This window comes from Bos grunniens, chromosome 2 (assembly GCF_055505025.1).
Source record: "Bos grunniens cultivar Pamir isolate PY7600 chromosome 2, Bosgru_T2T1.0, whole genome shotgun sequence".
NCBI classification, from domain to species: domain Eukaryota; kingdom Metazoa; phylum Chordata; class Mammalia; order Artiodactyla; family Bovidae; genus Bos; species Bos grunniens.
In genome coordinates this window covers 30673094-30694686 of record NC_141166.1, presented here as the reverse complement: position 1 = coordinate 30694686, position 21593 = coordinate 30673094, and the positions used below count along the sequence as shown (strand labels likewise).

The 21593-nt window shown below is 55.2% G+C and overlaps 1 protein-coding gene across 21 annotated transcripts in view; it reads right to left on the bottom strand.

Annotated features, from left to right (window-relative positions):
* TNS1 (tensin 1) overlaps positions 1 to 21593 on the bottom strand; it is a 248954-nt gene that overhangs the window by 215080 nt on the left and 12281 nt on the right. For 3 of the 21 annotated variants that reach the window (XM_086340683.1, XM_086340742.1, XM_086340787.1), the window contains exon 1: positions 6277 to 6684. The exons of 17 other annotated variants lie outside the window; for them this stretch is intronic. In XM_086340683.1, the coding sequence (XP_086196809.1) occupies positions 6277 to 6372 (96 nt within the window). In that variant the 5' untranslated portion in view covers positions 6373 to 6684. Of the gene's footprint in view, positions 1 to 6276; positions 6685 to 19110; positions 19341 to 21593 lie in introns of those variants that run through there. One more of the 21 variants, XM_086340840.1, reaches the window with a different exon arrangement.

Sequence of the window (21593 nt, the reverse complement as noted above, 5' to 3'; positions counted from 1 at the left end):
CATTCCGGTCCCTCCTGGGGCGGGTGCCTGAGTTAAGAGTCTTTGCTCTGATGACGACATGATCATGATCATGATCAAGGTAAAAAATCAGGGCCCTTCTCACATCTCTCCAAGCCCTTCTGCAGAGCTGTGGAGCAATCAAGGATTCTGCCTCTACCCTATATCCCTTTCCAGAACCACAGTGCCCCTGGATATCCCCTCCCAAGCCTGCCAGGGCTCAAATGACAGTTTAGCCAACACTGTAATGAAGCAGAGTCCCACATGTAGTGGGCCCTGCAGCCACCGCTGGGGATGGCCACAGGCAGACGCTCCTGCCAACCCTTCGTCTCGACTGGCTGGAGCTCAGGGCAATATAGGAAGGGGGCCTCTCTGGGAGCCCCTGAGCCCACCCCTAGCCACCACCACCAGCGCTGCCAGCCCTCCCAAGGGTTCAGCCAGCTCAGCCCTGCCATCCCCGCACTCATTCCCACCCCATCTCCCCCCGCCCTGCTCCCACAGCCCTGCCCTTTACAGCTGGCATCACTAGATGTGCCTGCCGGCGGCTATCTCAAGAGTTCTGAGAAATCACCTTGCAGCTTCCCAGAAATGCTGAACAAGGCCAAAGACCAAGTCACAGTGACACCAATTTGTCTGGCCTCCCACGCAGCCCAAGGGGACCCTGCAGCCCCCAGGCCAGCTCCCTCTGCAGTCCCTTGAGCTGGGACTGAAAGACAGGAGTAGAGAACCCTAGTGCTGAGGGTCTTCTTGGAAGAATCCGGCCCCCAGAATTCCCCCATCCCTCTTTTCTGAGACTACAGGGGTCTCTCTTGTATTTTAATCTCTCACAGTCGGAAAGTCTTTCCTCCTACCCAATCACCATCTTCCCCATTGCAGGTTCAACTCTGCCACCAGAAGTGTCTCTAAACTGTATGTGATGCCCCTGTTTCAGGACCCTGTTACCAATTATTCATCCTTCCCAGCTGGTTCCCCTGCTCCACCCACACAAGGAGAGTTCCTTGGGCAAGGATCTGTCCTGTGTTTGGTATCCTGAGAGCCTGGCATATAGCAGGTATCAGACATGATTGTAGAAACAATGGATCAATCTACCAATCAATAGGTCCCGACATATTTTCCTACTTCTACCACTTACTATCCCCTTCCCAGGGTTTCCCCGGAGGCTCAGCAGTAAAGAACCTGCCTGCAATCCAAGAGTCGCAGGAGACATAGTTTCAATCCCTGGGTCAGGAAGATCCCCTGGAGGAGGGCATGACAACCCACTCCAGGATTCTTGCCTGGAGAATCCCATGGACAGAGGAGCCTGACAGGCTACTGTCCATAGGGTCACACAGAGTCAGACATGACTGAAGTGACTTAGCACGCACACAGCAAGCATGCATCCCCTTCCTAGGGGCTTCCCACATGGCACAAGTGGTAAAGAATCTGCCTGCAATCTAAGAGTTGCAGGAGACATAGTTTTGATCCCTGGCTTGGGAAGATTCCCCTAGAGGAGGAAATGGCAACCCAGTACAGGATTCTTGCCTGGACAAGCCCATGGACAGAGGACCATGGCGGGCTACAGTTTATAGGGTCGCACAGAGTCAGACACGACTGAAGTGACTTAGCACACACACATGTACGTTCCCTTCCCAAACCCTCCTCCTGGTCCACTTCAGCACCCCCTGAAAGGATGTTGGCATACCTTGCCAACACACCCAAATTTCCTCAGCACCATATCTTCCTGCCACATGCTGATCTCTGAGCTCTCCCAGAAGGGGGAGTCTCCAGAGGCTGGACCAGTATCGCCCTTCCTGGGGTCCTGACCCCATGTCTGGACCAGGGACTCACAGGCAGAAGCTGTGGGGCTGGTTGGGTCTTCCAGGCTGAGATCCCAGAAGCCTCAGCACCTGCCCCCACCCTGTGCCATGACACCCACTGCCCCAGCCATTTCTGCAGCGGCTGGTGTTTAACCCCACTCTCCTCTCTGCAGGCCCAGCCTTCCTGCTCGCTGCCCATGGCCCTCCAGCCTCTAGCTCAGCTGTCAGTTGAGGAAAGAGCCAGGACTGCAGGCTCTGGGGCCGGCGCTGAACTGAGGCAGAGGGAAGGGTGAGTGAGGGCAGGAATAGAGCTAACAGGCCTCGTAAGCCTGAGCCTGGCACGCCTGTATCCCAGCCTGTTTCCTCACCTGCAAAATGACAGAGCTGATGGTCTCAAAGGTCCCTGCCGGCCCCACAGGTGCTGTGGGGTGAGACCACACAAATCGGTGTGAGACCACCGATTTCCCAGGCCAAGATCCCCGCTCCCTCCAACCCATTCCTCCTCTCCTTCCACACTTGTCCATCAGAAAGTTCTTCCTGTTGTCAGCCCATCTCCTAATGGAGCATCAAGTCTTTTCTTGGTCACCATGGGTCACAAAATTCAAAGGTCACGGAACGTCAGAGCTGGAAAGACCTGGAGCCTTTCTAGGGGTCACAATCAAAACCTTAAGGGCCCCGACAGAAGGTAAATGAAAGGAGCAGGCAAGGAGTCCCTCAGAGACCCAGAGAGCTGGCAGGCTCAGCTAAAGGGGACCCCGCTCCTCGTCAACAGCTGCTATGGATCAGTGACATGGCCCACACTGTCAGATCTTTTGATCTGTCAAGAGAAGCCCCAGATCTATATTATCTAACAAAATCTTTTCTACAAAATATGAAAAGTGCACTTTTTAAGAGCTGGCTTTTTCTTCTTTTAAAGCCGTTCTGCCAGATTAAATTAAACAAGTCTGCCAGGAGGGTTTGGCTTTCGGGCACCGCTCACCTAAGCAGCCCCCTCATCTGAGAGAGGACAGCACTGCAACGGAGGGAGGGGTGGGATCGCCCGGTGTCACAGGGCTGTGGCTCCCAGCACCTGCTGTCCAGCTACTGTAGGACCAGAGTCATGCTCTTGCCTTTCCCCTGCCAACCCTGCAACCCGCTGCCTCCACACGGGGCCGCACACACCACAACCTTCCTCCCAGCCGGTCCCAGGGGCCTCCCGTTCAATAGGCAGGAGCAGAGATGGTGCTGGGATTCTCCACCAACGTCCAACTACAGATTCCAACAGCACAGAACCCAGGAATCTGACACCAAAGCCCTCGGTAACTGCGTTATACCCTTTGGCCCCCTTGGGCAATGTCCTTTCGCTCCGTGCCCCTGGAAAGAGCAATATTAACTAATCATACATGTAACTGTGGTATCATATTTAAGCCTCCTACCAGCTCTTGTTTTACAGATGCAGAAACTGAGGCACAAAGAGATCCAGCAACTTGCTCAGCATCACATAGCTACCATGTGTGAGAGTGGAGTCCAGGGCGTCTGATAAAACATCTTGTGGGTATCAAGAATTTTCCTGCTGTTCCTCTAGCAACGGTGTCACCCAGAGACTAGGGCTTATGGTCCCATGTTGAGGTGATATGTTAACTGTCCTCCCCACTCCTTGGCCGAGGAGAAGGTCAGCTGCCCAGGCCCAGGACTACCTTGGGTTGGGGGACAAGGGGACACAGAGAGGGAAGCCAAGGACAGTGCTGCCACCTGGGTCAGGATGAGACTGACTGGCTCCTGGGGCTTCCCTGATAGCTCAGTTGGTAAAGAATCCTCCTGCAATGCAGGAGACCATGGTTCAATTCCTGGGTCAGGAAGATCTGCTGGAGAAGGGGTAGACTACCCATTCCAGTATTCTTGGGCTTCCCTTGTGGCTCAGCTGGTAAAGAATTTGCCTGCAATGCGGGCGACCTGGGTCCAATCCTTGGGTTGGGAAGATCCCCTGGAGAAGGGAAAGGCTACCCACTCCAGTATTCTGGCCTGGAGAATTCCATGGAGTCGCAAAGAGTCAGATACAACTGAGTGACTAACAGCTGGTAAGCCCTGGGGCCTGAGTTCTGAGTGAGAACAGAGGCCACAGGGTTTCTGCTCAGATAAGCCACACTACCTCTCCCTGCCCCCCACCCCCCAAAAAATTGGCCTTTGAGTCCTGGGGGGCTCAGGGCCCTAGCAGAGCCTCCATGTACCACTGGACAGGATGTTCTTTGAACTAGGTTGCAACCAAAGGGTGCATGGGGTCTGAAGTCCCAGCCATGCTCTACTCATCAAGCCTGACCTGAGACACATCAGCCTGGAGAATGGGGCATTCATCTGAATGCCCACCAAAGTATCCTATGGGCCAGGGACGTCCAGCCCCTTCCCCCATGTCCACCACCCCTCTAGTATGAGACGGAGTTGCCTCCTTGCACTCCAGAAATCAGAATGCTCTTTAAGAAGGAAAGTGAGTTTCCAACCAGGCCCTGCCTGGGCCCAGCCGACCTAGGAAAGAACATTCCTCACACTCCCCTCCACCAGCACCCTTCCCCTACCTCCCCTCCACAAGCACCCTGGGTGGGGACAGCGTCTGGGCCAAATCTTAACAATTTTTAATAAAACCCTTCCCAGAGCTTGACTTGGTGATCTGGATCTCTTCCCCAGCTCTAATTTCCTGCCTGACTCGGACTCTCAGAGGCTGGAGGGAGACAGCTGCAGCTGATCACCAAGTCCCGCACCCCCAGCCCCCGACTCTTATCCTAGCTCAGGAGCACTGAGGTCATCCTCAACCTCTGCAAATGAGGAGGGGGAGTTGCCAAGTAGCCTGGGGTCCAACTGACCTGGTCTTGGCTGGCCATTCCTGCTGCAGGCTGCCTTTTCCCCAGTCAGCAAAGCTGGACTCCACAGCATCTGAACTCAGAGCCCACAGGAACGTAGATGGGGCTCTGGCCCCGCGGTCCGCAGCGTGTGCCTCCCAGCCAATCCCTGGACACAATGCATTTTGCTAGAAGATTTCAAAGCACACCTTGGGTGACTGGAGGGACTGGAGCCTGCTGGCACCTCTTCCTCACTGCGGAGTAGCAGTGGGGGAAACTGAGTCCCAGAGGCAGCACCTGGGAGGAGGAGCTGAACATTCAGGCTTCTTATGGAGTGGAAAAATCCTTCCCTATGCATGTGATGGGAAGAGTGGATGCAGAGATAAATCCCTCCATCCTCACATATCCCATGTCTGGCCTGCCTGAAGGTCTACACGGAGGGAGAGCCTGCTGGAAAGGCACAAGAATAAACCCTGAATATTTACTGAGTACCTACTATGGAATAAGCACTTGGTAACCATTCCAAATGCCCTACATCATTTAATCCTCACAACAAGCCAGTGATATAGGCATTTTTATAATCCCTATTCCACATGTTTGAAAGCTAAGGTACAGGCAGAGTAAGTCACTTGCCCAAGGTCCACAGCTAAGACATGGTAAACCCAGAATTCAAATCCAGGCAGACCAGCTCTACTGACTCTTAACCTGAATACCACTGAGCCCCTTCCCCCATATGACAGGGCCCTCTCTAGTTTCCCTAAGGAAAGGGGAGTAGATCAAAAGCCAGACCCCCAGCCCCTGAAATCCCTCCCCTCACTGGAGCCTTTCTGGGGGCTCAAGGTCACGTTCTCGGAATTCTCTCCTCTCTGTGCTTCCAGGGGAGGATTTAAGGTTATAGGCAGTTTCACCAGTTCCCTACTCTGCTGGCCAGCTAGGCCCCCACCTCTTCCCTCTCCCCAGCCTCCCCCCACCCCACACACACACACACAAGCACACACACCCTGAAGACAGTAAGGATCTCTGGAAGAAAGATGCTCAGCCATGGCACGCCCACCCACAGCACTGCGGGTCCCACCACTCCCCTCCTCCCTCAATAACCCAGCTACTGCCCCAGCCCCCATCCTTTCCACCTCTGTTCAGGTCCCTCCATCCTCCTGAAGAGATAGGAAGTCCCTCCTGACATCCACCTGGCTCATTTCTCGCCCTGTTAAGGGCCCAGCCTTAACAGTCTCACTCTGTCAAGTCTCACTCTGTTAAGTCTTAACAGCCTCACTCTGTTAAGGGCCCAGCCTTAACTCTGAAACCTCTGAGTCCAGTGCGGGGGCGAGGGGAATGCGTTTCCAGGGACTTGCCCTCCTTTTCCACAGAAATTTCAGAGGGATGCGGAACGACCCCCAGAAGTGTTCCTCTGTGCCCAGGTCCCCAGCGTCCTCGCACAGACTCCAGTGGTATCCTTTAGACTTCTGACCTGAACCCCAGATGCTGTCCCCTGGCAGAGGGGCGTCCACTCCCCGACGTGGATCCATGCGTGGGAGGGGGTTCCCCAGGAGTTCCCAAAGTCTCACGAAAGCCACACTGACCCACTCAAGGTAGGTGTCCCTAAGGGCACGAGGGTGATAAACCCGAGGAGAGTGCCGGTAGGGAAGAGTGGAGCAGGTGTCAGGTGAGTTTACCTGTCTTCGGAGACAGAAGCGCAGGGGCAGGAAGCAGGAGAAGAGGTACTTGCTCCATCGAATCACGCAAGAGAAGCACCAGCTCAGTCGAGTCATGTTGACCCCCGAGGTTGGTGCCCCCCCACCCTGGGCACGAGGGTTAGGGTTCGGGGGAGGGGGAGGAGGACCGGCTGCTTTGGAGAGGCGGTGAGGAGCAAAGCGAGAGCCCCGCCCCGGGCTCTCCGGGACGCTTAGCCCCGCAGGAGCAGCCCGGGTGTCCCGGTCCCTCTAGCGGGAGGAGCTCGATGGGGCCCCCGCGGCGCCGCCCCGACGTAGGTCCATCTGCCCGGAAGCCCCGATGGGAGGCGCGGGGGCTGCGGGGCGCTTCCACCCTGGGGGACTCCTCCAGCTGCTGCCTCTCTCCTCCCCTCGGCCTGACGGCCTCCGCCTGCCGGTCTCCCAGGCGGGCTGGGGGGCGGGCACAGCAACTTCGTAGGAGGCTCGGGGAGAGGACCGCAGGCGAGGCTGAGCGGGCAGAGCAGAGGCGGTGCCAGGCACCCAGCGTCCACCTGCGGGGAAGGCGCAGCAGCGGCGGCGCAAGCCTGGGCGGCGGTGGCGGCAGCATTGTGCTCCAAGCTGCAGTGAGTGTGTGAGTGTGCGTGTGTGTGCCTGTGTGTGCGGATTTCCCTCCAGACCTCACTCCAATTTCCACATTGCTCCCCAGAGCATAATGTGATTAACTTAAACGGAGGCCTCCAGCTGCCCTGATTGAAGCAGAAACATCCGTGGGCCTGGCATGCACGTGAGAACACCTCCCAGACAGGGCTGTTCCAACTCAGCAACCTCTGACCCTGGCCACACCCCAACTCCGCTGCCTGGATCCCTCTCCAGACAGCTACAGGAGGGAAGGAGCTCTGAGCATCCAAAGGCGCCCCCATGAGTTGGAAAGGCCCCTGCCTCCCAGGCTGAACCAGCTCTGACGGATGAGAGCTGGTGGGCCACCCACAGCTATGGCTGAACCACCCCTCAGGGTTCAGGGTGCGCCCCTTCCCATCGCCAAGTGTCACATGGCCGCCATCAGCCACCAGGGACACTTCTCTGCCTCTGCTGTGCTCAGAGGATGTGAATGGGGGTTGGGGGCCTCTCGGGAATATTGCTTGGGGTGGGGGGGTCGCCCTACTATGTCCCTGGCACTAGGCAGCAGGAAGAAGAGGGGGTGAGAAGGAGGTGCTGGACTCTGGAGAGAGGGAAAGAGACAGAGAGACAAAGGCAGAGGGAGACCCACAGACAGATTTCGGGGAGGGGGAGAGGCAGCAATGAGCTTTGCCCCTGGTTTTTGTCGCTGCAGAGAAACTGGGAAGGGAGCCAGCCAGCCAAGCCCAGAAAGAAAAGGGGTGGGAGAGCTGGAGAGCTGCGGCTGAGAGCAGACCCTGCCAGGGCCTCCCCACGGTAACAGGCCGCTGGAGCACCAGCCAAGGGCCCGCCCCCGCACCCCACCGCTGCCTGCACTCCCCGCCTGGGCTTCCCTAGGCACCTTCTCAGGGCCGGTTTTTTTTTCCCCATGGCAATGCCGTCTCTCTGGCCCCCTCCTCCTCAAGGGAGGATGGCGACACAGAAACAACATCACACAGTCTCCTTCCCAGCCTGCGGCCTGAGGACCGAGTTTCTCAGTGAGCTCACTCCTGCCTCCAAGCTTTCCCCCACTCAGCAAATTTGTCAGGCCCCCCTACATCCCCAGCTCAGCTCCCCACTGTGAGACAAGCGCTTTGGGGGAGGTTGGCAGGAGCACAGTGAACACAATGAAGGAGAGGGAAGGGGGCCCTGCCACGGCCTGGCTAGAGAGAGAAGAAAGACAAACCTCAGCCCCCAACAATCTCCAAACAAGGGGGGACCCCAAGCTGCCTCCTGCCCCTGCAGCGTACATCACCAAGGAGGCCCTGGATGAAAGCTGGAGAAGGGGTACCAAGGAAGTTAGGTGGAAATAGAGCATATGAGCCCATCCCTAGCAGACCCTGCCTTTGCTCTTGCCAACGACCTTCAGCCAAGTGCCTGGCACTGTCGAAATCTCTGCCAGGCTGCAGAGCGGGTCTTCCTTCTCTCTGGTGGCAGAGGTTGGGTGGGGGGGCACGGGTCCTATAATCTCCACAGGCCCCCCAGCCTGGCGCCAAAGGAATTGGATATGTTGTGAGATGTGAGGAAACTGAGCAAGTGGAGCTAAGTTTAATCGAAAGGGATCACTGGTTGAATTTGTTAAACAGAAGGAAGTTCTTCAGATAAGCTGAAGCCTGGCCCTGCCTAGACTGAGAGAGGAGGACAAGGTGATTTTCCTAATGAGGATTCTTAACACCTCAACACCAAAGATCATGACAGGTACTCATCAAACAGAAGGAAAGAAGAGAGGATGGGAAGAAAGAAAAGAAAGCTATTTCTAAGCTTCAGCCCTTCTGGACAAGGAGATCTTGACGAAGAGGGCTCAGAAAGTGGAGAGTCCTTAATTTCATCCACCGGCCAGCAGGAGGTGTCCTTAAGCCAATGACCCTCCAGAGAGGAAGGAAAAGACCATGGTTGACAGGGATAAGAAGCCAGGCCCAGCCCTGCCTGGAGCATCTCCAAGCTCTCCCCTGCCAGCCCCTGGCTCCACCACACCTCACTGAGCTTCATGCCTGGTTTCTCAGCTCCTGAAAGTCAGTGAAATCCTGCCGCCTTGTGCGTGCCCTTGAGACACAGAAATGTGTCCTTGGGGGTTTGGTGCCTCATGGGAAGTCACACATCCTCTGTTCTGTTTTCATCACCAAAGGAGATCAGAACCCCAGGGACAACAGCTACAGGATCCCCAGAACCTCCGGGGAAGCTTTAGCAGGGATTCCCTATGCTTCCTCTTTCAAATTTTGTGGATGCATGGAGGGGTCCAATCCCAGCAATCCATCTCTCGATTTCAATCCATTTCTCCTCAAAGCACCAGAAACTGCATCTGGTAGGTTCTAATGTGTATCCCACCCCCCCGTCTCTCCTTCCAGGCCCCCCGAGTGTCAGGGATAGAGATGCAGGATTCCACAGAATGGATCAGAGGCAGGGGATATAGGGGACCACAGATAAAGAGGAGCCTGGGCAGACCTGGTCTGTCAAAGGGACCTGACATCAGATTCCAACCTCTCTGCAGCCCCCATGTGGATACCTGACAACAGCCCCCCAGTTCCTCACCTTGGCCTCCACAGTGAAGCTTTTGAAAAGCTGGCCACCATCCTTGGAGGGTTAACCAACTCTCTGGGGACTTTTTGTCTCTCCTGTCCTGTGCAGGCTCCCACAGCCCCCCAGGCCTGTCTCCCAGCCCTCCCAGCCCCTGGGCCCACCCTTCCTCCCTTTGCCTCCTCCCCTCAGCTAGAGTCCAGACAGCCAAGTGGGTCTGGCCATGGCTTGAAAGAGGAGAAATTTCTGTTCCACACCCCACTCTTATTTACACAGCCCAGAGACCCGAATTCTGAGGCCAGGCCAGGGAGGAGATTCCAGAGTCTAGAGCCAGGCAGGATAGAAGCCACATTCACAGAAAGGGGGCTGCTTTCCCCTCACCCCACCAGCCTCCACACCCCCACTCCCTGCGAATCGGGAGAAGAACGGGAAACTTCCCAGCGGCATCCAGAGGAGGTGTCAGGGAAACAAGAGAGCAGGTCACAGCCTCCAGCTCCCTGGGGACAGGGTAAGCACAGATTCTCCTCTGTCCCAGGTCCCCAGGGCCACAGTGCCCCCACTGGTTTTGTCTGTTAGGAGACAAAGGCTGCTCCTGTGAGGGGAGAATGGCCTGGGCATCTGATCGGAGGCTCTGGGTCTTGCTTTCACACCGAGAGAGATGCATAGACGCTGCTCCCTGGAGGCCCCCAGCCTTTCTCCTCCATCAGATGGGAGCAGACCCCGCTCTCCGTGTGCTTGGTCACAATCTTCCCAGCCATAGCAGTTCCTCCCTGGGGCTCCCACTTGGGTCTCACCTCCAAGACCAGGTTCCCCAGAGCCTCAGCACTTTCACCAAGGGTGGGTTTCCTTCCCCAGCCCCACTCAATGGTTAAACTACCCAACCATATTCAAGGTCCAGGACTTCCACATAGCCACAGAACTCGGGTCCCTGCAGAGCTGGAGTCTCATTTCATATGGGCTCCAAGGTTTCCTCCTCTGATGCCCCCACCTAAGTTCTTCCATCCCTTTAGTCCCGAGTCTCTGTGTGACCCCTAGCCAGTTCATGTCTTCAGAGCACTTAGCACTCCTATTGACAGATCCGCTCACTCCCTCACCCCCTTCCCCACCAGATTGTCAGCTTTCAGAGGACCTTGTCAGTCATTCAGGGCTGTACTCCCAACACTCAGAACCCGGCACCCAGCACTCAGCATGGTTCAGGGCACATGGTCCATGAACATGAGTTACTTGGTAGATTGGTTGGTTGGCTGCATGAATACAGGAGAGGAGGAAGGCAGGCCATCCCTTCTTCTAAACCCAGAGTCCCTGCCCCAGCCCTGGATTACAGCCAGTGGGCAGTATCATTTTCCAGGTTCTAAGTGCTACTGCACCAGGAGGGTAGGATCTTTGTGCCTCTCCACTCCACCCACCCCTGACAGGGGGCACCTCCTTATTCTGCTCCGCCACATCCTGTACTGATTCCAGTTAAACTTGAGAGTGAACCAACACCTTCTCTGCTCCCTCCCCCAAGCCCAACATGTGATTTAGGAATAGGATTCGAGATCCAGAGAGGGAAAGTGACTTGCCAGGAGTCACACAGCTAAGAAGTAGCAGACCCAGAATGAATCAAGGTTTCCCCCACACACATTTCCGGCTCTTTGCTTTTCCATAGCACAACATTGCGGATGGAGGGGAGGAGGCTGAGAAGAGGAAAGGTCCCCCCTCTTATAGATAGCCCAAGGAGGTGAGTCCATAAATTCTCTTTCTCCTCTTTACCACTACTAACCCAGGTCTGTGACCCCCGACAGGCAGGAAGTTCCTCCTGATACCTAACCTTCATCCCCACTCTCAAATTCCAGACCATTTCCTCTTAAACTGCTTTGCCTGGGGAAGGACAACTTGATCACTCTCTTTGCACAATAAATGCCTTCAGACATTGGCGACTCATTATTCACGCCCCCATCCCCACCCCACCCTCAGCCCTCTCTATTCTGCAGGCTGAGAATCCTGGGTCCTCTGGGCCCCTTTCCAAGTGACTTCCATCACCACCCAGCAGCTGACATGATAAATGGGTGGGGGAGGGATAGGGACAGATCTGGAGTGATGGTGCATATTGATCCATTAGGGAGCCCAGGGGCCGGGGGCTGCCTTTCCAGGCAAGCCATAGCATCTAGGGGTAGAAACGTGAGAATAGGGGCTCTGAGGTCATCCTGGTCATCCCTCTGCCCCCAGAGTGTTCATGGCAGGGCCCGTCATGGAGACTGCAGACCTAGGAGCTGGGCTGCTGGGTCTGAGCCCAGGTTCCAGCAATGAGATTAAAGCAGGGACTGTCTAATTGATTCTGATGGAACTGGGAGGGGGAGTGAGATGAATGGAGAGGGCAGGAGGAGAGGGTGGAAGGAGGGGGCAGGCAGGCCGGGAGAGTCCAATCTGGGAGACCCAATTGCATCAGAACCACCTAATACAATTACTGTCCACCCCACTCCCTCCTCCCAAACACAACCCCCTCCTCTTCCTGGGAAACCAGCCCACTGACTGTCTGCCTCTGAACTGGGCAGAGAAGGCAGCTGGGCATGGGAGGCACAGACGGAAAGGAGCTGGGTTAAAGCCCACAGTCCAAGGAACCAAGATGACCCAGAAAGGCAAAGATACTGACAGTGACAGCAGACAGCAAGGGACATCAGAGACAGAGACAAATGGAGATGGACACAGACAGATAAGCAAACCCCTCCTACTCCCCCACTCCATTTTCACCTGACAACCTTCCTCCATCCACTCCCTGGCACCCCTCGCCCCTCTCCAGCCAGGACATCACGCTGGGCTCCTCTCTTGGGCCCACCTCCCACGTTATTCCTACAGAGTGAAGAAATGGGAAGAGAGGCCAGGAAATGGGACCTCCAGTCTCTCCGGACCCCCTCATCCCAGGGCCCTCAGCCTGTGCTGTGCAGGCATCCAGGATGGTGTGAGAAGGGAGAAGGGCCGGGAAGAGCCAGGGCACTGAGACAGATGCCAGGTGGACCCCAGGATGGAGAGGAGGACAGGAGGGGGAAAATGGAGCCTCCAAAAGGGACATCCAAGATGAGAAAAGCAGTGGAGCCGAGGCTGCCAAAGACCAGACAAGTGAGAGAAAGCTGGCCTGGGTGGAGAGGAAGCCAGCAAACAGAGGGAGGAGGAAATGGGGGCAAGGAGACGGGAGGAAGGTGGTGAGCTCTAACCATCTCACAAAGAGCGGCAGGGAAGGGCCAGCATCAGGCAAGGGGTGGGCGATGGGCAAGAATAAAGAAGGGGGAGAGAAAGCATGGCATGCCACCAGCCAGGCTGCCAGGGAAACTGAGGCATGAAACGGAGTGACACGGCCTCATCTCCAGGCTCCAGAAGCAAGCAGGGCCCAGGGCTTCCAGGGGCTCCCAACCCCAGGTTCAGAAACCCAAAGGGCAGACCCAGAGCCGAGTCCAAGCTGACCCGCAAGTGTCTGGCTGCAGCCCCTGCAGTCAGGAGCCAGGTCTGGACCAAGGCTCTCAGGGTACTTGCTTCCAGACTAGGAGAAAGGCACGCCTGGTCCGGGGGGTTGGGCTGGGAAAAAGCTCCTGGGAGGGCCTCAAGCACCTCCAGACATGACTCCTTCACTCCTCCACAGAAGCAACTTGTGTGCCCCGGATGGACCCTGTGTCAGATGTGGGTAAAACCCCTGCATGAGTGCTAACTCACTTCAGTCGTGTCCAGCTCTTTGAGATCCCGTGGACTGTAGCCCACCAGGGTCCTCTGTCCATGGGATTCTCCAGGCAAGAATACTGGAGTGGGTTGCTATGTCCTCCTCCAGGGGAGCTTCCCGACCTAGGAATTGAACCCACGTCTCTTACATCTCTTGCACTGGCAAGAGGGTTCTTTACCACTGGTGTCACCTGGGATGCCCAAGCGAAATCCCTGTATCCCCTCAAATCAAGGCTGCAGCTCTCCTGGGCTGGCAGATTTCCATTTGCTCCCCTGCCCTGAATGGTATCATGCGGCTTCCTCTCCCCCGCCAACCCCAAAAGGGTCCCAGGCCCCCTCTGTGATCCCCTGGATCCTGGTTCTGGTATGTTCTATTCTCACTCCGTCTGGGAGCTTCAGGGTAGAGCAGGGCAGGCCCAGCCCCAGACAGACCAGAGAGAACGAGCTTACTGATGCAGCCTGCCCAGCCCCAGCCCGGCCCTGGATGGATGAACAGAGGCCATAAGGGGTAGGGACTCAGACCGGAGGGCCAGAGGGAGCACCGCAGACTAGTGTTGGAGCACAGTCCCTCTGGGAGCCCCCGTGTCCTCGTCTGGGGAGCAGGCACCGCTGCATTTGCCTTTCTGACTTCCCAGTGCAGTTGAGAGCACGCCAGGAGACACATATGCGAAGTGTCACCTCCATCGTTCCCACACTTACCTGCCAAAGCGGAGGGTTGAGGTACAAAGCCAGCAGAGACCAGGGTCCAAATCCTGGCCCTGATACTCCAGCTATGTGACCTTGAAGAGATTATTTCTCTATTCTGAACCTCTTTTCTCTTCTGTAAAATGGAGACAGGGATCCTAGCCTCCTGGTAGCTATGAGGATTAAATTAACTGTGAAAACGCCTGGCAGCAGACCTGACTCATCAAGGCACCCTCAGGAGCTACCGGACAACCATCTCAGAACCTGAGACCAGGACGGCACCCTAAGGTGACTGTAAAAGCAAGTTCATCTGCCCTGAAACCCTTCCTGGGTCTGCTAGCTCCACACTGCACACCCAGCCCCCACCAGACAGAAGCTCCCCGCCAGAGCCCTGGGCAAGAGCACCCTGTCTGGAACATGGAGTTCACACTGCCATCTGGGGAGTGGACACCAAAAGGAGGAGGAGCCAGGAGTCCCAGCAGGATGAAGCCAAAACAGCATGGTTAGGAAGACGCTGGGAGCAGGCCAGAGGAGAGGTAGAATGGGGGCACATGAGCCCAGAAGAGGCTGGAACTCAGGAAGAGGGAGGAACTGAAGGATGCCTCTCAAGTAAAGAAGACAGAAAGGAAAGCATAGCAGGGAGGTCCTGAGCTTCCCGTCCCCACTGAAGATGTGTATGTGTGTGCTTCGTCGTGTCCAACTCTTTGAGATTCCAACCCCATGGACTGACTGTAGTCAGCCAGGCTCCTCTGTCCACGGGATTTTCCAAGCAAGAACACTGGAGTGAGTTGCCATTTCTTTCTCCAGGGGATCTTTCCTACCCAGGGATCGAACCCACATCTCTCAAGCCTCCTGCCCTGGCAGGAAGGTTCTTTACTACTAGTGCCGCCTGGGAAGCCCCTCACTGAAGATAATAAGGAAGAAGTGGTCAGGAGATACTCGAGTTAGACAACAGGCAGAACTTCCAATGAGGCACCACACTGCCACAGAGGCCTCTGCTCTTATCGTACTGTTCTCCTACTCTCCTCTTCTAAAATGAGGTTTGAGTCTTCAATTTCATATGACTTAGCATGAAACCTCAGTATTAAAAGTTCCTGTTCACTTTAGCAAAAAAGCTGGCCTGCCCTGCTCCCCTGGTCCCCAAATCTCCAGCCTTACTCAGCCCAGCACTTTCTGTATGGACTCTCTTGCTAAAACCAAAAACCAGTCCCACCATTCCTGGCCATCTTAGATCCCTGGGGCAGGGGACCACTTCCCATCCAGACATCTACTCCTCATCCATCAGAAACATCTTCCTCAATCAGGCCTTGCTGAGGCCACTCACATCTGGTTCTGTCTAGCACTAGATTATCCCCTTCCTGATGTTTGCATCTCTGAGAGGCAGAGGAAGGTGTGCAGAGGCTGAGGATAGAGACAGAGATGGTAGAAGTGGTGAAGCAACTTGCAAGACAGGCTGATGGAACCACATTATTGTTCCTGAAAGTTTGTAAGTAAGGGCTGGGACTTGGTTAGAAATGGGGTATGTTTTGTTTAAGGGGGCAAAGCAAAGAAGCAAAAATGAGCCTGGAGAGGAACTGTGTACAGCATACACAGACACAAATAAAACACACCTCAGGCAAGGTGAGGGTGCTGGAAGGAAGGATCTATGGCTGGAACTCGGTAGACAAGGAGGGCCAGGGGGACCGGGACAGGAAAGAATGGAAGGGGATGGAGCTGAGAACCCCCAGAAAGAGAAATGTAGGTGCAAGTGGAAACTTCTGGCCATTTTGGACCCCAAATGACATGCAAGTTGGATACAGGAGAGTCTGCAAACGAGGCTGCTTCACAGAGAATTCTTTATCTCTGTCCTGCTTCACTATAAGGAGATGCTGATGTAGGGCTGCCCTGGAGGTAAGAACCACTCTAATCTTCCTCCTCAAGACCCTCATCTCCTTGGAGGTGGCCCCTCTCCCTCCAGCCTTGGGCCCCAGGGAGGGGAGCCTCCTGGGGCCTCTCCCTACCCTTACATCTCTTTCTAGATCCCCAGACGTCCTTATATCTCTGCCCCTCACACCCCAAACTTCCTCTTCCACAAGGGGTTTATCCTTTAACCCTGCAGAAGAGGGAACTCTGCTTCCCCTAGATAAAAGCTTTCTACTGATGAAAAGAGGAAGGAAGGCAGCAAAGGGAATCAAGAAATCAACAGTCATAGGAGGGACTTCCCTGGTGCTCCAGTGACTAAGACTCCGCGCTCCCCAATGCAGAGCACCCCGGTTTGATTCCTGGTCAAGGAACAAGATCACACATGCCACAGCTAAGAGTTTGCATGCCACACTGAAGATCAAAGATCCCATGTGCTGCAACTCAGACCAGTGCAGCCAAATAAATAAATAAATATTTTTTAAAAATTATGGGGGCAGGACAGGCAGCAAGGATCATCTCAGTCAGCCCCCTGCCTTCCCGCAGATCCCCTCCAGCCAGGGTCAATAAGGGGCCCTCCTGGCTTAAAGTTCTTGCAGAAGGGAGACTCCAGAGCCTCCCCAGACCATCCTGTTCTCTAGCTTCACAGCCCTGACCACTGGGAAGTGCTTCCTAAACTCTGACCTCCTGCCCTTCTGCTGCTCTTCTCACACCTGCTGGTGGCTTCACACCTCACATCCCGTCAGTGGCCTCAAGGCCACAACTAAGACAGCAGATCTAGGAGGAAGAGAGTGGAGGAGACCCTGTATCTGGGTCCCGCACCTTGCAGCCCTCCTCGCCAGGCTCAGCCTTCCTGCCAGCCTCACTCCACTGCAGGTTGAGGGAGGCCCCCACCCAGAGGACCCCAGGTGGACACTTCCGGGGAAGCTGGCTGATTGAACATACATGTGGACTTTTGCTCTCCTCTCAAAACGCCTCTAATGCAACAGAAAACTTTTTTGTTTTAATGAAAGTACAGAGACTTTCCTGGTGGTCCAGGAGTTAAGAATCCACCTGACAATGCACAGGACACGGGTTTGATACCTAGTTCGGAAGGATCCCACATGCCGTGGGACCCTTAAGCCCGTGGGCCACAGCGATGGAGCCACGCACTTACAGCCTGTGCTCCGCAGCACCAGAAGCCACTGAAATGAGAAGCCCACCCGCTACAACTAGAGAGAAGTCCTCCGCTCAGTGCAACTAGAGAAAGTCTGTGTGCAGCAACAAAGATCCAGCGCAGCCAAAAATATATAAATAATAAATAATTTTTTAATAAATAATTTTTTAAAAAAAGCATAAAGCCTGGAGGATCAAAAAAGACCAAAACAGGGGAGAGAAGACCATAGGAGCGATGTTCAGCACAGCACAACCATGGTGGTTGCTAAAAACTAATGAGTCCAGTGAGTAGTTACAGTGCACCCACCCTCCCAAAGCTCTAGCCCCTCCTCTGGACCCAAAAGGGCTAACTCTTGGCTCACAAGGGGCCTCAGGACCCTCTCCAGACTCTCAGTGCAGTCCCTAGGATCTCTTGTTAAATATTTTGATTATCACCCCTGACAACAGTGTCAAAATTCTGGGAGGCGGAGAGCAGATGGATGCGTGGGAACCCTGAACCTGAGAAAACTAAACTCTGAGCTGGCTGCAGAAAAAGCCAAGAAGCCACCCAATTCTTCCGCGCAGACCCCCCAAAGGCTCAGGATCAGTGGCTTTGGAATCCCTTTGCAAGCCAAGGAGGAGATGGGGGAGGGAGGCGGGAGGGGCAGGGTGTGAATGTAAATCTGAACCTGATTGGTAGGACACCGAAGAAGTGGTTAAATTTCTAGATCCTCTCCCTGACCCCCAGCAGAAGACAGATTTATTCCCTGGAAAGGATAAGAGAGTGAGCTCTAGCCCCAGGGCCAGCAGGCACAGTTAAGAACACAAGTACTAATAGGAAAGACAGAGTCAGCTGGGCGTTTCCTGAGCAACAGGCAGCCAGGCCTTTACCTGCCCCCAGGCAGAAAAGTGAAAACTTCTCTGGAGATCTGGCAAGCCCAAGAAGAGAAACCCAAAGATACCGACAGCAGTTTCCCCAAAATAGCAGCCCAGCCGGACACCTGAGAGCTGGAGAAGCCCTTGGTGTGTCCACCCTCACCTCCAGTGCAAAGAATCCACCCTTTAAATCTCCCACTTGAAATAGAAGTGGAAAACCCAGGTTCCCAGGCATTTAAGGAAAGCTTAGTGTTAGTCGCTCAGTCGTGTCCAACTCTTTGCAACCCCACAGACTGTAGCCCACCCGGCTCCTCTGCCCGTGGAATTCTCCAAACAAGAATATTGGAGTGGGATGGAACCACCACATTCTCCAGGGATGGAACCCTAGTCTCCTGCATTGTAGGCAGATTCTTTACCATCTGAGCCACCAGGGGAGCCTCCCTAAGGCAAGCTTAGCAGAGAAATAACAGAGGCCAACAGCAACTGAGAGAAAGTAAGTGAAATTCAGTGGGGAGAAAACTGTAAGAAAAAGTTATCAATATCCTCAGGGAGATCAGAGAAGAAAATGCATCCGTGAAACAAGAACAGCAGGTAATAACATAAAAAGAATATTCAGAGAGCAAGAAGAAGAATAACAAAACCTCAGAAATTTAAAAGCATGGAGCCCAGACTGAGGCCCACACCGAGCACCTGGCCTGTACCTGCCCCTTCACCCACTCCGTACACACTGACAGGGGCCTGGCTCTCCTCTCCAAGCGGCTCTGCAGACCCCGGAGGGGCCCTCTGGGATGGGAACCATCTGGAGACCAGAGAAGGAATGAAAACCCGGACACAGGGAGGGACCCAAAGGGCCAGGAGGAGACGGAGGGCCCAGGGCTGAGGCTGAAAAGGACAGAGGCCACCACCTTGGTGAGCCTGTGGACATCCCCAGGGAGCCCTGTCAACCACTGAGCCAGTAGCCATGGGCCTAGTGACGGCCCGATCACCCACATAGGAACGCTGATGCTCGGAGAGCCCAAGTCATCGCTCAGAGCCTAAAGCAAGAGAAGTGAAAAGCTGGGCATGAGAACTCGTCTTAATTCAACCCACGTGAACAAAACCAGCTACGGCTAGAGTGGTACTGCCTCCAGTCTGAGAGCCTGGACTTGGGTTCAAGTCCTAACCAGCTTCCCTGGTAGCTCAGACAGTAAAGAATCCACCTGCAATACAGGAGCCCTGGGTTTGATCCCTGGGTTGGAAAGATTCCCCTGGAGGAGGGCATGGCAACCCATTCCAGTATTTTCGCCTGGAGAATCCCCATGGACAGAGGAGCCTGGTGGGCTGTGGTCCATAGGGTTGCACAGAGTTGGACACAACTGAGCTATGAAGCACACAACCACCCACACTTACCAACTGGGGATCTTGGTTTGATCTCGGCACTCAGCTTGCCTCTTTCTGCCCACATGTCACCCACCAGCAACAGAAAGTCCCTCCCAGGTGTCGCTGGGGCCTGAGGCCCTCCACCCAAGAGCTTCTGGTTGCAGCAAGATGGTGCGGAGGCCCCAGGGCCCTGGAGGAATAAGTTCCCCAAGGACAGCATGAGGGGGCCTGTGGGCTAGACCCTCCCTCTGCCCCAGACTGCCCCGAAAGCACACCACAGAAGGGAGTATTTTTAGCCAGGCCCCAGCAGGCAGCCAGCCACCCAGTGTTATTCGAGACTCTGGGGTCAGCAGGCCAGCCAGGGTCAAGGGAGCCAGGCTGAGGCTGCGGAAATAGCACCCCTGGGAGGAGGCACCCTGTAGGTTGGAGGGCTGGATCCCAGAGCAGGGAGTCATGGCCAGAAGGGCTGAGCTCAGGACAGAAGTCAAGAAAAGGTTAAAATACTGGGATGGCAGCAGGTGACAGGGTCTCCCTGGAACTAACATCCAGGGGCCGGGTGGGGTGCCCTCCTGGCTTCTCCTCAGTAAGGGGGTCAGTGCCAAGGAGGGCAGATGCCAAGGTGAGAATAAGGGAGTGGATGGAGAGAGATTGTAAGAAGAGACAAGGAGCAGGGAAGGGAAAAGAGGGAGGCGAATGATGGTCTCGGGGTGGGGAGGGGTGACAGCACCCAACTGGACCCAGGGTCACTCCAGGCCCAATCACCCCCTCCTCAAGGCACCCAGTCTTCTTTCTCCCACTAGGGTCTCTCAGCCTTGGTATAGGCTTGCATCTCTAAATCCTTTCAAGATTCCTCCCTGTCACCCCATATAAGAGAGGCCAAGCTGGGATGTGAACACACGCACGTGTATACACACACACACACACACACACACACACAGCCTCCTGGGAAGAGACAGGACAATGGAGAGGGGAGAGGGGTGTCCCTTTGTCCACCCCACACCCCCCACCCCTGCCCAGCCTTGAGAGCTCAGATCCACACAAAGAGCTTCACAAAGGGCTTCTGGCTCCCAGAGCGGGAGATAAATGAGGAGAGGAGGACAGGACAGACCCTGGAGCTGGAAATGCCGGGTCAGTGGGTCTGGGAAGCAAGATGGGGGCTGTTCTCACAGCCACGGAGGCCGCTGAGGAGCACCGAGGGCAGGGGAATTGGGGTGAGGGTGGGGCTCATGTGCCCAGAGGGTGAGGAGAAAGCTGGGGCAAGAGGCCTCTTCCTGGAGGAGGCAGCCAGAAATGCCAGCCTGCTGGCCAGCCAGCTGGAGGCAATCAAGAGACAGGTGGCTGCCCAGCCTGAATGAGAGGGGCAACAGGGCTAACCCTACCCCAACCCCAAAGATGGTCGCTGCACCAGACCAACCCCCACGTACCCACTACACTGACTCAGGTCTGGCAGGGAGGAAGGTGGGTGCCTTCAAGGCTCAGGGCCAGACCAGGAAGGGGGGGCATGTCTGTCCCAGAAGGACTGACTGGTCAAACAGAACACTGACTTCTTACTCCCAAGAGACTGCAGAGAACAAGAGGAACCTCCCTTCTACTCGTATCACACACCCCTCCCCAGCACAGTTAAGGGGGGCTGTCTTGCTCAGCAGGAAGAGAATGGATAAGAGGCAGTTGGCAGGGCAAGTGCAGAGAGCCAGGGACCCTAAGACCGCACTGACAGTGATGAGACCATGGACAAGTCACTCACTGGGTCTCAGCCTGCCCACCTGTGAAACAGGGTGATGATGCCTGCTCACGTTGTTTTTCAGGGTTGTTGTGGCATCATGTGAGGTTGGTATGAAGGACATTTATTATTATTATTATTATTATTATTATTATTATTGCTAAATGACCTCTGACCTGTCTGCCAAGTCAGAGACCCCAAGCCCAGGGCTCTCCCCAGCCATCCCTCTTTCTGAAATGGGCTCAGATGTGAGACCCTTGGCCAAGCCAGCAAGTGAAGGGGTGGACCAGATGATTCAAAGGCCCCTTCCAGGGGGAGAAGGAAACTGATGTGTATTGAGGGCCTACAAAGTGTTGGGAACTTTACCTACATCAGCTAACTTAACCTCCTACCTAACACTGTGAGTAGGTGTTATCATTCCCATTTCCCAGATTAGGAAACTGAGGCTCACAAAATTAGTCAGTGGCAGAGCACAGACTTGCAACCAGATCAGCCTGGCCCACTGAAAGTGGTTCCACACTTTCCCACCACACACCCTCCCTCATTTTGTTGGTATCTGGGGTGGCGCTAGTGGTAATGAACATGCCTGCCAATACAGGAGATGTTAGGGACACGGGTTCAATCCCTGGGTCGGGAAGATACTCCAGAGGAGGGCACAGCAATCCACTCCAGTATTCTTGCCTGGAGGATCCCATGGACAGAGGAGCCTGGCGAAAAGAGTCGGGCATGACTGAATCGACTTAGCCCACACATCCCACCTCTAATCCCTGAACCCCAGAGCAGAGCTCCCAGA